General features: G+C 34.6%; 2 protein-coding genes across 6 annotated transcripts; one reads left to right on the top strand and one right to left on the bottom strand.

Annotated features, from left to right (window-relative positions):
* The first annotated feature begins 4803 nt into the window (after nt 1-4803).
* Nucleotides 4804-6226, top strand: LOC110102678 (probable 3-hydroxyisobutyrate dehydrogenase-like 2, mitochondrial). Its single transcript, XM_020831114.2, has one exon. The coding sequence runs from the start codon at nt 4953-4955 to the stop codon at nt 5892-5894; it is 942 nt and encodes a 313-aa protein (XP_020686773.1). The 5' UTR covers nt 4804-4952; the 3' UTR covers nt 5895-6226.
* LOC110102679 lies at nt 5843-13427 on the bottom strand. Of its 5 annotated transcripts, none has more exons than XM_020831116.2 (4): nt 13023-13427; nt 12886-12929; nt 6468-7111; nt 5843-5977 (listed from the first exon to the last, which is right to left on the bottom strand). In XM_020831116.2, the coding sequence occupies exons 3-4, from the start codon at nt 7070-7072 to the stop codon at nt 5881-5883; spliced, it is 702 nt and encodes a 233-aa protein (XP_020686775.1). In that variant the 5' UTR covers nt 7073-7111; nt 12886-12929; nt 13023-13427; the 3' UTR covers nt 5843-5880. The 5 variants fall into 5 exon arrangements, with proteins under 5 accessions (XP_020686775.1, XP_020686776.1, XP_028554341.1 ...); XM_020831117.2 differs by having other exon boundaries at nt 12826-12929; XM_028698508.1 differs by having other exon boundaries at nt 12886-12958.
* Nucleotides 13428-13727: the final 300 nt, after the last annotated feature.

Here is a 13727-nt window from a genome sequence, read left to right on the forward strand (position 1 = left end):
CTCCTAACATTTTTTTGTAAAGATTTTGTTGTTGGTCTCTACTGTGTGTACTAATCTATTTAGAAACAAACTCAATCTCCTAAGATATGAAGATTTAAATCAATTCAACAAATTATTCATAAGTTGAAATGTGAGAGGCGGAGTGATTGTAATGAGTGAAAAAATCACAATATACTACTTTGGGGAACACAATTTTTGTAACTTGATCTACGGGCGAGCTACAACGGATGTTCGATCTAGCCGTAGTGTACGATCATGTCAATTTATCCCCTAGAGAAGCAATTAGATCGAACAGGCGAAGGAGAAAATGTTTTTTTCCTATGTCTAATCGTCCTAGGACGTAATTTAATACTCGTTATCATTCCAGGATCACGAATGTCTCAGGGGATTCTCACTAGTTGCTCTATTCGTCAGACGAAATTTCATGGTTCGTGGTTCCCCAGGAACCGAACGTTTCTCTGTAATTGAGCTTGCATCTGTTTGTCCTAAACGAAAATAAGGTTCGTCCCGTAATGACGAACGTGCTCGTATATGAAGCTTGTCTTCTGTTTAGTCCAGATGAATGAACTCTTCGTCCCAGAACGAACGGTCTCTGTATGAATTGCTCCAGGACGAATTCCCGTTCGTCCTCAAACGAACTATAAACTGACTCATTTGTCAGTTGGTTACGTCCGTGAGAATTGGCGAACAGCCTTAGTAGATAACTTAAGCCTATTGTTTAGTTGCTTTGGTACGACAATACTTTAGTTCGTTACGGGATCGATTAGGTGTACGATCATAATTGAATAAAATATACACTAAGGTTACGTATTTCGACAAATTTAAGTTAAATATAGCGTTCTAGAGCGAATCCTACGATGATACGGGATTATCCACTGCATTATAAGAATCTCGAAAACTTGCATTTTTGGGCGTTTTACTTGTGGCTTTTGTATTAAATAGATTCAAATTTGACTGTCACCCCAACTTTTTGCTCATGCAGAACTTCATGCCAAATTGAGTTAAAGTAAAGGCCGAGTAAGAAGTATTACGGAGAGACATTCAAAGAAGGATTTTTCTACTCCACTGGAGCAGTCGTGAAGGCTTTGCTTTGTAGTGTCTTAAGGTGTCAAGGTAAGATTTTCAACTTGTGATTGAGATTACTTCACTCTTTCTTTCTTCTTTCCTACGAGTTGTCAAGTGAGGAAAGCTTGTCAAGGAGAGATCCGGTTCTCTACCGTACACTTTGGAAGAGGTTGAACAGGCCGAGGCGTATTCGATCTCAACCCACACATAGGAGAGTATGAAGGCGAGGATTGGACGGTTGTTCATCATGACTTCCACCTGGAGATTGTGTAAAGTGATCTGACGGCTCTTACCGCACATGGATAAGTTGGATTTAAAAGAGTGTTATGTAAAGGCTGTCTCCTTGCTCCTTGCGGGTGCAATATAAGGAGACACTATTTGGTAAGTTTCCATCCTCAAGTAGTGCCAAATTACTAAGAGGTGGTGTTATAGGTCTAGGTGGATTAGATCCTAGTAGACGATATTATAGAATACTTGGTGTACGTTAAGTTTTCTCTGCTTGTTTAGTCATTTTCTCGCATCTTTTATTAGTTTTAGAAAATTTTCGCTTGAAAACCTTTTCTATCAAAAATTTCATTAAAAGTTTAATTTCGGTTCTAACAAATAGATTTAAAAGAGTAAGTTTTTAAATATAATACCCAATTCCCTCTCCCTACCTTAGACCATTCGGGCATCATTACTTTTAGGTCTAACAACCTAATTCTAGAACCTCACGAGTGACATTAAAAATTTATTATTTAATTACACACTACTTTGAACTTAATTTTTTCTAATGGTAATCATCGGAATCACCAACGGAGAGACTTCAGGGAGATATGATTCCAATTTTGATGAAAAGGGTGAGAGGAATTACACGATTGGGGAGGAATTCATGCACTCGGTTCAAAATCGGTCTTACACCGGAGTCGAACCGGAATGACGTAATTAAATTAATAAATATTATTAAAATTTAATGAAAATTAAATAATAATATTGTTATATTCAAAAGTTTGAGGCAAAAATATAAATTTCAAACAAAAACTATGAAACATTAATTTTTTATATTAATTATAAGTAAAAGAATTAAATTAAAATCTCACATAATAGAAAAACTAATATCTCTACTTAATTATAAGAATTTACACTCTAAAATTATATGATAAATTTAAATTTAAGTTATTTTTTTTGAATTTTAAATTTAATTTTTAATGTAACTTAAATTTAATGATATAACCATATAATTATATATAAAACATATTAATATATAATTTAATTAAACCTAAGTTTATGGAAATTTAATATAAATATCTAATTTTATATGTATATGATAAATACTTTTACAGTTTATGTTGTGTATACCAATTTCATTTTATAATTTATATCTTAAATAATTAATAAATAATTAAATACATAAAATTATTAATGATAAATTATTTTTTATAGTGTATAAATAAATAAATTTTTATTATTTACTAATAATAAGTTTCATTTACATAAAAATAATTAATTAAAAATCTGTTTAAAATAGTTTTTATATGCATATATATGTTATAAGTTCATTTATATCTCAACTCTTTATCTTTAGTCCCACACACTTGAGAAGACTTTCTTGCTAGTGTTAACATAACATTTTGAGTTCTCTTGTGTTAAGAGAGCTCACATAGTACCACCACTCGATGTGAAATGCTTGATGATGTTTTGGAGATAAATGTTTTATAATAAAGTATATTAATATTAATTATAATTTTAAATATATGTTATTATTTATTTAAAATATTTAAAATTTTTTAAACCCTAAACCCTAATAATAGTGTGTTTAATTTAATTTAAGATGCTTTATATTATTTATTGATAATGATTTAAGTTTAATATTTATTTAGTATATATATTTTATTAATTTATTAACTAATATAATAAATAATTCAATAACTTGGAACCGGTCCGGTTAGAAAATCATGGGACCGGTTTCGCTCGGTTCACCTGGCTGGTGTCCTTACCAAAAACGGATCTCCGGTTCAACTGTGAAGGCGAGCAGATTTCAGATTGGACCGGACCAGCCCTTAACCCGGTTCACAGTTGAACCAGTCGGACCGGCCGGTCCGGTCCGATTTTTAAAGCATTGCTTATAACTCTAATTCTACTTATAACTCACCTTGATCATTCTCACATCTATTTAAAATAGAAGGAGACATGCCTGATCCCCCTTATAGCTCATCTTCCACTTATATCTCTATATGATTATCTCGCATCTAATTAAAATAGATGGAGGAATATATGAGCATAAATATGTTAGGGCCTTTATAACTTGACTAGTATAAAACTTGATCATCTCCCATACTATTCAGATAGGTCACATGATCATGTATTGAATTATATGAACCGGAAAATATTGATAGATAACTTTTGCAACTCATGAAATTCAAATTATATATGCAAAATAAAAATACTCTAATATAACCTGCATGGTTATCCTAGACAATTCAAATATCAAATTCTAAAAATCATAAGAATTTATATATATAAGTTAAATTTGATGCAATACTACATTAGACATGCTTATGTTTTTATAATTAAATAATGAATAAAATATGATATACATTTAATATTTTTTCACATGAATATGTAGACTGATAAGGAGCAATTAACGATATATAATTGAAAAAAGGGGGGAAAAAAGATAGTCCACAAAACAGAAGTTTAAGAACCTCGTAATGCAAAAACAATTAGGAATTGTTTGGCAAATAAATTAAACATAGTTAAAGATGATCTAATATATTTTAAGGAAACTATCATTATTATTTTATGTTTGATGAATTATTTATTTAATTTACGCATATATTTTTAATGAGTTTAATTTTAGGAACTTCCCCACTTTTTTTTAAAGATAAAAATAAAAAGTGGGGCTATTTGATTGCCCATTATTCTACTTAACTTGAGAGCAATTAATAATCTTGTTAGTTATTTGAGTATTCAGAATTATAAGAAATTTTTAAATCAATATTATACTTCTATTTTAAATCCATAGAACATCTTCAAAAATGTAATTATTTTCAAATACTTTTGTATTTATTCATTAAATAATCTCCTAGGCTTCATTTGAAATAGTTTTAAATCATTATTTTTTATTTCCCTACTTTTAAGATATTTTTTAACTAAAAATTAGCTTTACAAAAATAATAAAAAAAACCGTCCAAAACAAGCCTTCAACCTGTATGAAGCCCGCAACATAATTCTTTTTTTTATTATTATTATTTTTTTATGTTGTGTCCTATTATGAGACAAAATATACCCTAAACATAAAAATAAAATTATTTTTAATATTTTCTAACCAAATCCGATTAATTTTACCTCTATTTTTTTAATATAGGCTGGATCTAATACTTGTACTATTCTAACAAGTCATCGAAAGGGTGAAATTTTATATGACCAAACTATTTTATGTGACTCTTTAATCTTATCTACCATTAGAGCTACTCCAAAATATTATCAGCATTAAAAAAACTGCACCTCAACTGATTAAGAAAAAAAAAAAAGATTAGAAACGTTGAAACACTAAACTCCTGTGCTATTTAAAGCACCAGGTTAAATAGTGCCACACAGTGACATATACCTATAGAGGTGTAAATTAGTTGAGCCAAGTTTGAGTCACATAAGGCTTGAAATTGAGCTTGATTAATCAATCCAGTTCGAGCTCGACCTAGAGCTTTATTTTTAATTCCCCAAAAAAAAAAAAAAAAAAAAACATTTAAACTCAAAAACGCACTTTTTTTAAATTGAATACATTTTAAATTTATTCTTAAACATACTCCTAAAATCCTACAACTTAAAGCTTCTGCATAAAATTTGCCAATGAAAATACATAAGAGAGGGTCAAGTAGTGGCTAACACGGATACTGTGTTCGGATTTAATGGAGACGCTAGATGCTGGCGGTGGCTACCCCCGGCCCATCAGGCCCGACAAGACCCGTGTTGGCTGGATCGGCACCGGTGTGATGGGGGCCACCATGGCCGGTCGTATCCTCGCCGCCGGCTACTCCCTCGCTGTCTACGCGCGCACGCCTTCCAAAGCGGCTGCCCTTGCTGCCGCCGGCGCCCGTCTCGCCTCAACCCCTGCCGACGCTGCTAAAGGCACCGACGTCGTCTTTACCATGGTTGGCCACCCCTCCGACGTCCGTGCCACGGTTCTTGACCCCGTCTCCGGTGTTCTCGCCGCACTGTCCGCCGGCGGCGTAATCATTGACCACACAAGCAGCCACCCTGCCCTAGCGCGAGAGATCGCCGCCGCTGCGCTTGCCCGCGATTGCTGGTCAATCGATGCGCCCGTCTCCGGCGGCGACGTCGGCGCTCGGGACGGTAAGCTAGCGATCTTCGCGGGCGGGGAGGAAGTAATAATACGATGGCTGACGCCTCTGTGGGAGATACTTGGGAAAGCAACGCCGATGGGGGGACCAGGGAGTGGGCAGAGCAGCAAGATTGCGAACCAGATCACAGTAGGGGGTAGTCTACTGGGGCTAAGCGAGGCACTGGTTTTTGCGCGGTCTGCCGGCCTTGACGCCGGCGAATTCCTGGCGGCGGTGCGAGGTGGAGCAGCGGGGTCGGCGGCGATGGAGATCTGGGGGGATCGGGTAATAGAGAGGGATTTCCGGCCAGGAGGATTCGTGGAGTATATGGTTAAGGATTTGGGGATGGGTTTGGAGGATGGTGATGGCAGCGATGAAGGATCATCGCCGGCGGTGCTTCCAGGGTCGGCTCTGTGCCGGCAGCTGTATCAGGCGATGGTGGCTAATGGAGATGGGAAGATGGGGACGCAGGGGCTTATTACTGTGATCGAGAGGATCAATGGCAAGTAGAGAACGCTGGAGTTAAAAAAGTATAGATTTGGAATGGTTTTTTTAACATTTGGGTTTCTCTGTGTGATGGAAGATGGAAACGCCTGCAAGTTGTTTGATGGTTTGCTTATATGGCATATATGATGATTCTGTATCATATTAACTTGGATAATAACCGCCCAAGTTTGAAGGTTTTCTTTTTTTACTTCTTCTAATGTTTTCATGCCAAAGGGTTCTCACAAAACTCATTTTTACATGCTACAGCATTTCTATGGCTGTTCATTCATACCAAAGAGCTGTTTAGTTGCACTATTTAACTATGGCTTCGCTCAATGGAAATAAGATTTGTTAAAGTAGTTTTCTATTCAAATAAATAAATTTTTTTGACTAAAAAACTGCTTTAAACAGTAAGAAAGATATTCCAAATGAAATCTAAATCTAAATCTAAATTTATAAGATTTACTTAATGCTAATGGAATTAAATCCAGCTTGTAACTAAACAGCCACTGAAAATCTGCACCATGGAAATGTTGCCAGTTCGGGGAAAGTAAAATGACAATAAAACAACATTAATATATATACAACAGAACTCACCTCTGGCTGTAGTAAGGTTGAGAGAGGAGATCAATGGCATGTATAAGCTTCCTCCTTGGCCCAACTGCATTCATGCCCATACCTTTGAGCTTACTTGTAGAAAGATTAACCAGCTGATGTTGGCTAACGTTTTTCATCTCGAGGACTTGTGCGAATCGATCAAGTCCCAACAAAGAAAGCCATTTTCTCATCCCACCAAGGCTTCGAAGCTTACTTTCCAGATTCATGGCTCTGATTTTTCTGTCCACCACTTTCACTGCGCCAACATGTCCAATGCCATAATAAGCATGAAATGAGGACTGTGGCTGTTGCAGCTTTGGTTTTGGGTCAACTTGACCGGAACCATCAACATGAAGCATATTACAAGTTTTCCTGCGGTGTCCAGATGTCTTCTCCTTGGTAACAAAGGAGCTATGTTTGACTGATTTTGACTGCTTGGCTGATTTTGGGCTCGTCTCTTTCACATTTTGTTGGCTTGGTGGAGATGGTGGAGGAATGAGAATGATAATTTTTTGTTTTTTAACAACAACCCACTCATCATCATCCTCCTCTTCCTGATGATTGATTACAGAACTTGAACAATCTAATGCTGGAAAAACATCCATAATTTGTATTCTTTTCAAAATGTCTTTGGCATTGACGGACTGCAAATTGCAAACATTGGACATACGTTCTGATTAGGTGGATCAGTTCTATATGGTAATAGCAGAATACATGTTTGAGAGGCATAGCAAGCATAAAGCTCAAAATCACAATCATGGATATTATTTTGAATATTAATAACTCGGCGTCCTGTTAAAAAGATAAATAAGAAACAACTTGTACATTGTTGACACCAAGAATAGCGTTTGCATGGGACTTTGACTAGAAAAAACACTATGGAGTTCAAGGATCATCAAGAAAAGAAAAAAGGGAAAGAGCTAGTAGCATAGCCACTCAATCAGAGAAGATATCTTTTCTTCATGGTACTCTTTAGATGTTGCTAGGGTTTCTGGAGGTCTAAAGTCTTTCCTTCATCTTTACAAGGCGTGATAATAAAAAAATCATAGAGTTACATGATTCTTAAAAGCTCTCCTTATAACTGTTTGTTTAAACTTCTCCACTTTCCTGCCAATAATAAGTTACCAAATGGTAGGGCAGCGTCCCTGCTTATTAACCCCTATGGCAGTGCCAAAAAGGAGTGATGGGAACCACTAAACAATCGACAAGGCATGATAGTTGTTGCCTAGCTTTTGTGGTGAAGGTAGAGAGAGGAGTACTGCTTTACTAACATTTGAGGTTCTAGCTAAGAGTGCGCGTGTGCCAACTGCTGAGAGGCATAGATATTTTCCTGGTCATGCTCTGCAGAAATTCTGGGTGGGTTGTTTGTGCATAAATTTGTCAAGAACAAAAAAAAGCCTTCAATTATGATTAGTGTGAGGTACAAATTTAATTATTAGATGAATAATTGAAATAGTGGATAAATCCTTTGAATTTAACCTTAGGCTAAGGATTTTATTAGTGTGAGGTTCAACATTTCTAATAGGCAAAAAGTTTCCATTTTTAATTACCTAATATGAGTGAAGAGAACATTCAATCAAGTGCCAAGCAATATAATTTAAATTAGCATGGTGCAAGCAATCTAATTGAGGCTTTGGGGCATATATCCAGTTAATATCTCATAGTTTCATCATCCAAGATTTACTAAATTACATCGGTTATTAGAGAGGCTTGATAGTGACAACATAACTTTTTTTAAGTCAGGAATTTATGTTGTACTATAAATGTTAAATTAAAAAAGCTTAATATAAACAATAGCACCGGGTGATTAAATTTTCAATAACTCGTGGCTATCAAGTCAAAGATTCCTTGGTGTAATTATATTTTTGTTAGCAGAACAAAAAAATCATGACATCCATTGAACAGAACAAACAAATCATGACGAGCAAATAAAAAGATGCACAAAAACATTTTGTGCATTGTGCTTGGAAATAACAAATTATTTTCAGGGTTTTCATGACTTGGAAAGGAAATACACATCAACTATTTCTTGAATTTGCATGAAGGCATTGTTGACCATAGATAAAACTTGGTTGCATGGATGGCCATGCATGATAAAGAGAAAATAGTTTAATAGCCACAATTCCGTGCATAGCCACAAGGCCATAAATGATAAATAAAATAAAAATAATTTTCAAATCATGAATCTTGCATGGTTCCATGCATGGGCAAATTCATTCATATTCGACTATCATCTAACTTTTATAAAAAAAAGGCAAAAACTACTCCTAGGTTGGAAACTAACAGAACAAAGCATGAATTACGACATAAGTATGACTATGAGACAGGTATAACCAAAAGTCATAGTAAATTGTGGTACAACTTTTGCTATAAGAAAAGCTTCAAGATAAGTCTTATCCAGAAGTCATAGTGGAGCATAGGGCAGCTTACTCCATGAGAAAGGCTGGACATGGCCACATCATTAACAATGGCAGAGTATGGCACAACTTAAAACATAAGATAAGCTATGAAACACATCTCGGACAAAAGCCATAGTGAAATGTAGCATAATTTGTCATAAGAAAGGCAAAGAGGAACTCTAAAAAAAGTCATAGCGATGCATGGTGCAAATTATGACATAAGGCTACAGACACGGCCAGGTCAAATTTCATAAAGGAACATCCCATAAGTAATGACATGAGAAAGTTTACAAGATATTAACGTTGCAATTACTATGCGAAGTGGGATTTGAGCGACCACCTCATTCTAAGTAGCCAAACTAGACCTTTATGGCAGAACGAAGTTCACACTATTAGAAGAAATCTTGTAAATCTTGAAGACCAAGTGAGCAAGAAGAAGAGTGCTTAGTGATAGAAAGAGAAATAGATGAGAACAAAAGAAGAGTAAAGATTTGAAGTGATAGAAGGAGATGAAAAAGAAAGAAGCTTGATGAGAGCATAAAGAAAGAGGAGTTTGTTGATGACTTTATTCTTAATAAAACATTCATCATTTTTAGTAAGTACAATAGAGCCCCTCTTTATTAAGGAGGGGTGAGAATTAAGATGTCTTAACTAGCCAAGATACTTTCAAGAAATCCCTAATATATCTCAAATGACAAGAACATGAAGCAACTTATCATATCACTAGTCTTATCTCAACTATTTGGGGTGGCATATAAGGTGAAACATAAGTGACACAATATGAGGGATAAATAATGACACACAACATCAAGTTATCAACCATTAAGGTGAGCCAAGAAGCATGCCAAATATGGGGTGGTATGATTTGCACTTCTCTCCCTGGGCTAGAGAGAACTCTCACATAGAAAGTGAAGATCAATGTTCTCATCAAAGAGGGTGGGTGAAATGTGTCGTACTCATAAAGAGAGAACAAGATTTACCCTCTAGAGGATAAGGTTATTCAAAATGTCCAATGGTGATCTCATATCCACTATGATGGCCGTGTAGCGATGCATCAAAAACAAAATAGGCACAGAGGTGTAGGTATAAAAACAACAACTCCACATAAAAAAACACAACTACGTAATAAAGGAGGTTCAAAAGTGTCTCTAAAATCTAAAAGATAATTAATTTTAAAAATTAGGCTAATTTTAGTATTGGAGGCAATGCAATTAGGTATGCATTAAGGCCTAATTTGCATAGGATTTTGAAAAGGCCAGTGGATTTTTGAAGGTATGTATAGGAAAGCATTTTGGATGAATATGCACAAGAACAAGGCCACCTTCATGAAATTCTTGAGCACTCCAATAAATAATTGCTAATTTGTACTTGCAGGTTGCTTGGCAATGTGAGACCCTTATATCATCATAAAAATGTTGAATATGCTTAGCAACAAATCTTGTTTAACTTTAGTACAATGTATGCTTTATTAGCATGGAGAGATCAATGATTCTTCGGACGAATGTCTTCAAGATGAGAAAAACTAATATTTGTGGTTGATAACTTATTACAGGTTATTACTATTTAAAATTAAATGTTGATCGAATTTCTTAAATAAAACAAAGATTCCTAGATTCTTTACCTCTAGGACAATTATAATTATTCATAAATGTGTTAATCTTAAAAAATGGAGTGACTTCAGGCTAATTAGTTTGTACACTGCATTGAGCAATATCATAAATAAGTTGCTAGCTAAAATATTGACTTCTCATATTCCTAAATTGATCTCTCCAAATCAAAGTGCATTTGCTAAGGGAAAAAAATATTTGTATTAATGCGTTGGTGTCATAGGAAATATTAGATGAATTGGACTTGGAAAATAAAAGGGGGTGATGCTATTATTAAGCTTGATTTAGTTAAATCTTAAGATAAGATATAGTTGAAATTTTTACAAAAAGTTCTAGAATGTTTTGCTTTTTTGAAATGTAGATTAAATTGGTGAAAGCATGCATCTCTAATAGTTAGTTTTCATTATTAATAAATGGTATTTGTTTGGGTTTTTTTAATAACCCAAGGGATTGTATCAACTCTTTCCAATCTTGTTTCTTTTGGCTAATGAGGTTTCTTCTAGAGGAATGTCTAGAATGTTTGATTTATATCCTTCATTGGGATAATATATTGAGTGTCAAATTTCTATCATTTATTTATCATTTGCTAATGAAAGTATGTTGGTCTTAAATTATTTACAAAGATTGATGGGATTAATTGAAAATAAGAGTTTAAATGAAGATTGTAAGAATACGATTAAATTTAGTAACCTTAACACTCTAAATAAAAAAAAGATAATTTTGTTTTTATTGTTGTATTAATGATATTAAAGTTAGAGTCTTTAAAGAAAATGAAGTGTGAAAAAATAGTGAGACTTAATGGTATTCATATAAAGCTGTGGAAATGCTTAGAAGATCAAGGTATTTCTTGGCTTACTAAATTTTTTAATATTATTTTGAAGGTTAACAAAATGTTATATGAGTGGAGAAGTGGTGTATTAATTCTTATTTTTAAGAATAAAAGTGATGCATGAGAGTGTATGAATTATAGAAAATTTAAGTTATTGTGTCATACATTAAAGTCGTGGGATAGAGTAATTAAGCATAAGTTACGACGTGATGCTAATATTTCCCAAATCAAATTGAATTAATGTTGGGTAGGTTTATTATGGAAGCTGTACAATTGTTGGGAGATTTGATGGAGAAGTATATAGAGAGTAAGGAGGGTCTACATATGATATAGTTTCTTCCTTAGAGAAAGCATATGATAAAGTTTCAAGAGAAGTGCTCTAGTAAGTTCTAGAAGAATGTGTATACATGAACTATTATTATGTGTGTTCAAACAAAAGGTGGTTTGACCAAGTATCTTCCTATTTCAGTTGGATTACATCAAAGATCAGCTTTAAGACCATATATTTTTTACTTTAGTCATGGATGTTCTTACTAAACATTTGCAAGAGAATATAGCTTGGTGTATGCTTTTTGCTAATGATATTCGTCATGATCATAAGACTAGAAAGGGAGTTTAAAAAAAAAAAACTTGAAATGCTTTGGTTTGAGTAGATTTGAAGTTGAATACATAGAGTGAAATTTTAGTAGTAAATAGATCTAACGGTGGGATTGTGATATTAGGTGATTAAGTCATTAAAAAGAGTGCGCATTTTAGATATCTTGCGTTTATTGTTTAAAGTGATGATGAAATAAATAGGGATATTATTATTAGAATTCAAGTTGGATGGTTGAAGTGGAGGAATGTATTGGGTCTATTGTGTGATAAAAAAATATCTCTCAAACTAAAAAAAAAATTATAAGATGGCAGTAAGGCCTACAATATTTTATGCCTCAGAATATTAGCCATTAAAAGAGAAACATAAAATTAAATTAAGTGTTGCAAAGATGAGGATGCTCAAGTGGATGAGTGGTTGTACAATTATAGATAGAATGTGACACAAGTATATATGTGAAACATAAGAGTAGCTTCAACAACATATAAGATTAGAAAGAGTCGCCTTAGATGATTAGGTCACATAAAATGCCATCCTTCCGATGACCCGATTAGGATAGTAGATATATTAGATTCAGCCTATGTTAAGAAAGTTAGATATAGACCTAAAAAAATTTGGTTAGAAAATATTAAAAATATTTTTTTAATTATATTTAAATGAAAATTTGAATCTTAATAAGCCTCAATACAGAAAAAAGATTCATATAGTCGATCCTACATAATGAGATAAAGGCTTAATGTTGTTATTGTATTTTTTTAGTTTGTTTTATTTTTATTTTATTTTGTCTTGATATAAAATAAAAGCATGCGTCGAATTCTTATGAATTTATTACATAAAAATAAATAAAAAAGCATATTTGATGTTGTCATTTCTTCTGAAATGCTAATTTCTGCTGCAATGCAGACATTCCACAGCTAAATATAATTACCCAGCCCCACGCTCAAAACATTGTGTGAAGAGAAAACAACTTGAATGAGGTCAAAATCACCCGGAAATGCAGGTGGAACGAGCACCGAACCCACAAATCAAACCCTGAAATGTCATCAAGCAACAAAAATCCCCTGAAATATTAACAAATATTAAAATCACACCGACCATATAGGCGAGTTAGAGATCACAGCTTACCTAAGGCTGGCTTGGAACAACTTCAAGAAGTACATCATCAACCCCAGAGAATAAGAGGCATGCCGAGTCGCTTCAGCAGTAAACCTAAAATTATTCCTTATCGAATTAGAAATTGAGGTTGACTAAGTCAATGATGGAGATGGTGTGCAACGATCCGCCGGGAAAGCCCTGTGATCCAATCCAAGGAAGAAAGTTCAAAAGATCACTGCGAATGCGCTGGAATTATATTCTTTGCGTCCGCACTGCCTATAGCTAAAGAGAGCCAAGTTGGATCAGAGTCGGCTCGGGATGAAGATATCACTGATGCGGACGAAGGGGGTAGGAAGCCGAAGATGCGAGTCGGGAGTCGGGAGTCGGGAGTCGGGAGTCGAAATACTCGGGAGACGGGAGCAGGGAGCCGGGAGCCGGGAGACGGGAGCCGGGAGCCGGGAGTCGGGTGTAAAGACCCCAAACTTATCTAGAACCCATCCTAAAAATTGGAACTTTTATTATATCCAGTGAACGTATGCAGAGGAACGTTCGGTTTTAGGCAAAAAAAAATGCCTGTATCGAGCGGTACTCGACACAGGCATTTTTTTGCCTAAAACCGAACGTTCCTCTACGTACGTTCACTGGATAAAATAAAAGTTCTAAAAATTGGGCTAGGAAAATCTGTCTCGTATTTGGAAATGGCTATTTTAAAAAGGAGGGTTGTTGACCTCATTT

Source organism: Dendrobium catenatum, unplaced genomic scaffold (genome assembly GCF_001605985.2).
Source record: "Dendrobium catenatum unplaced genomic scaffold, ASM160598v2 fragScaff_scaffold_1098, whole genome shotgun sequence".
Classification (NCBI taxonomy): Eukaryota; Viridiplantae; Streptophyta; class Magnoliopsida; order Asparagales; family Orchidaceae; genus Dendrobium; species Dendrobium catenatum.

What these genes read in the sequence shown, in the direction of transcription:
- LOC110102678 (XM_020831114.2), top strand. Translation starts at nt 4,953, where the DNA reads ATGGAGACGCTAGATGCTGGCGGTGGCTACCCCCGGCCCATCAGGCCC.
- LOC110102679 (XM_028698508.1), bottom strand. Translation starts at nt 13,060, where the DNA reads ATGATGTACTTCTTGAAGTTGTTCCAAGCCAGCCTTAG. An exon ending in TTGTTCCAAGCCAGCCTTAG is followed by an intron (nt 12,959 to 13,022) that starts GTAAGCTGTGAT and finishes TTAATATTTCAG; the next exon opens with GGGATTTTTGTTGCTTGATG. An exon ending in CGTTCCACCTGCATTTCCGG is followed by an intron (nt 7,112 to 12,885) that starts GTGATTTTGACC and finishes TGCAATTTGCAG; the next exon opens with TCCGTCAATGCCAAAGACAT.